The sequence below is a fragment of the Aplysia californica genome, unplaced genomic scaffold, assembly GCF_000002075.1.
Source record: "Aplysia californica isolate F4 #8 unplaced genomic scaffold, AplCal3.0 scaffold00587, whole genome shotgun sequence".
NCBI lineage: Eukaryota > Metazoa > Mollusca > Gastropoda > Aplysiida > Aplysiidae > Aplysia > Aplysia californica.
In genome coordinates, this window is record NW_004797857.1 from 6,017 (window position 1) to 6,638 (window position 622).

General features: G+C 40.7%; 1 protein-coding gene across 1 annotated transcript in view; it reads right to left on the minus strand.

The window, feature by feature from the left end:
• Window positions 1–259: 259 nt before the first annotated feature.
• The window catches only part of LOC101854044 (myosin-I heavy chain), a gene marked incomplete at its 3' end in the record, with an annotated part of 70,330 nt that continues 69,967 nt past the window's right edge, over window positions 260–622 (minus strand). Inside the window, 1 exon segment of the mRNA XM_013087430.2 lies at window positions 260–352. Within this exon segment, the coding sequence (XP_012942884.2) occupies window positions 260–352 (93 nt within the window).

The following is a 622-nucleotide window of genomic DNA, read 5'->3' on the forward strand; positions in this document are numbered from 1 at the left end:
TAGACGAGAGCCATTGCCATTGAGAAAAGGTTTAACGCCATTTCCAACACTGTAGATTCGTTTAAGAATATGACCTACGAATTCAACGTCCATCCGAGATAGGACCTAGCCTCCTCAAAACAATGCAGATTCAGAACACCCCGTTGGGGATTCGAACCTAAGCCACCCACCCCGTAGTCCAATATGATACGAAAGAAGCAATGGTACGCTCGAGGGAGGAGAGTGAGAAAGAATCCAAAAGTTTAAAAATAAGACTCACCGCTTCCTGCTCCAGGGCGAACACATAGTGGTTGAAGAAGCGATGGAGTTTCTCGTTGGTAAAGTTGATACATAGCTGCTCGAAACTGTTCGTCTGGAGAAGGGGAACAAAAGAAAACATTTTAATTTTTTTTTTACACACATACAAGTAATAATAGATAGTTCTATGATAAATTTTATTGCTGGCCTCATATCAAACAGCAACAAAGGTGATATATAGCTACTCGAAGCTGTCTGGGGAAAACGTGAGGGGGGGGGGACGAAATGTCTATAATTGAGCATACATACTTTGTTTTATTATATGTTCTATTGCTGACCTCATATTAAGCTAGCATTGTCTATCAAAAACGAATGGAACAACAAC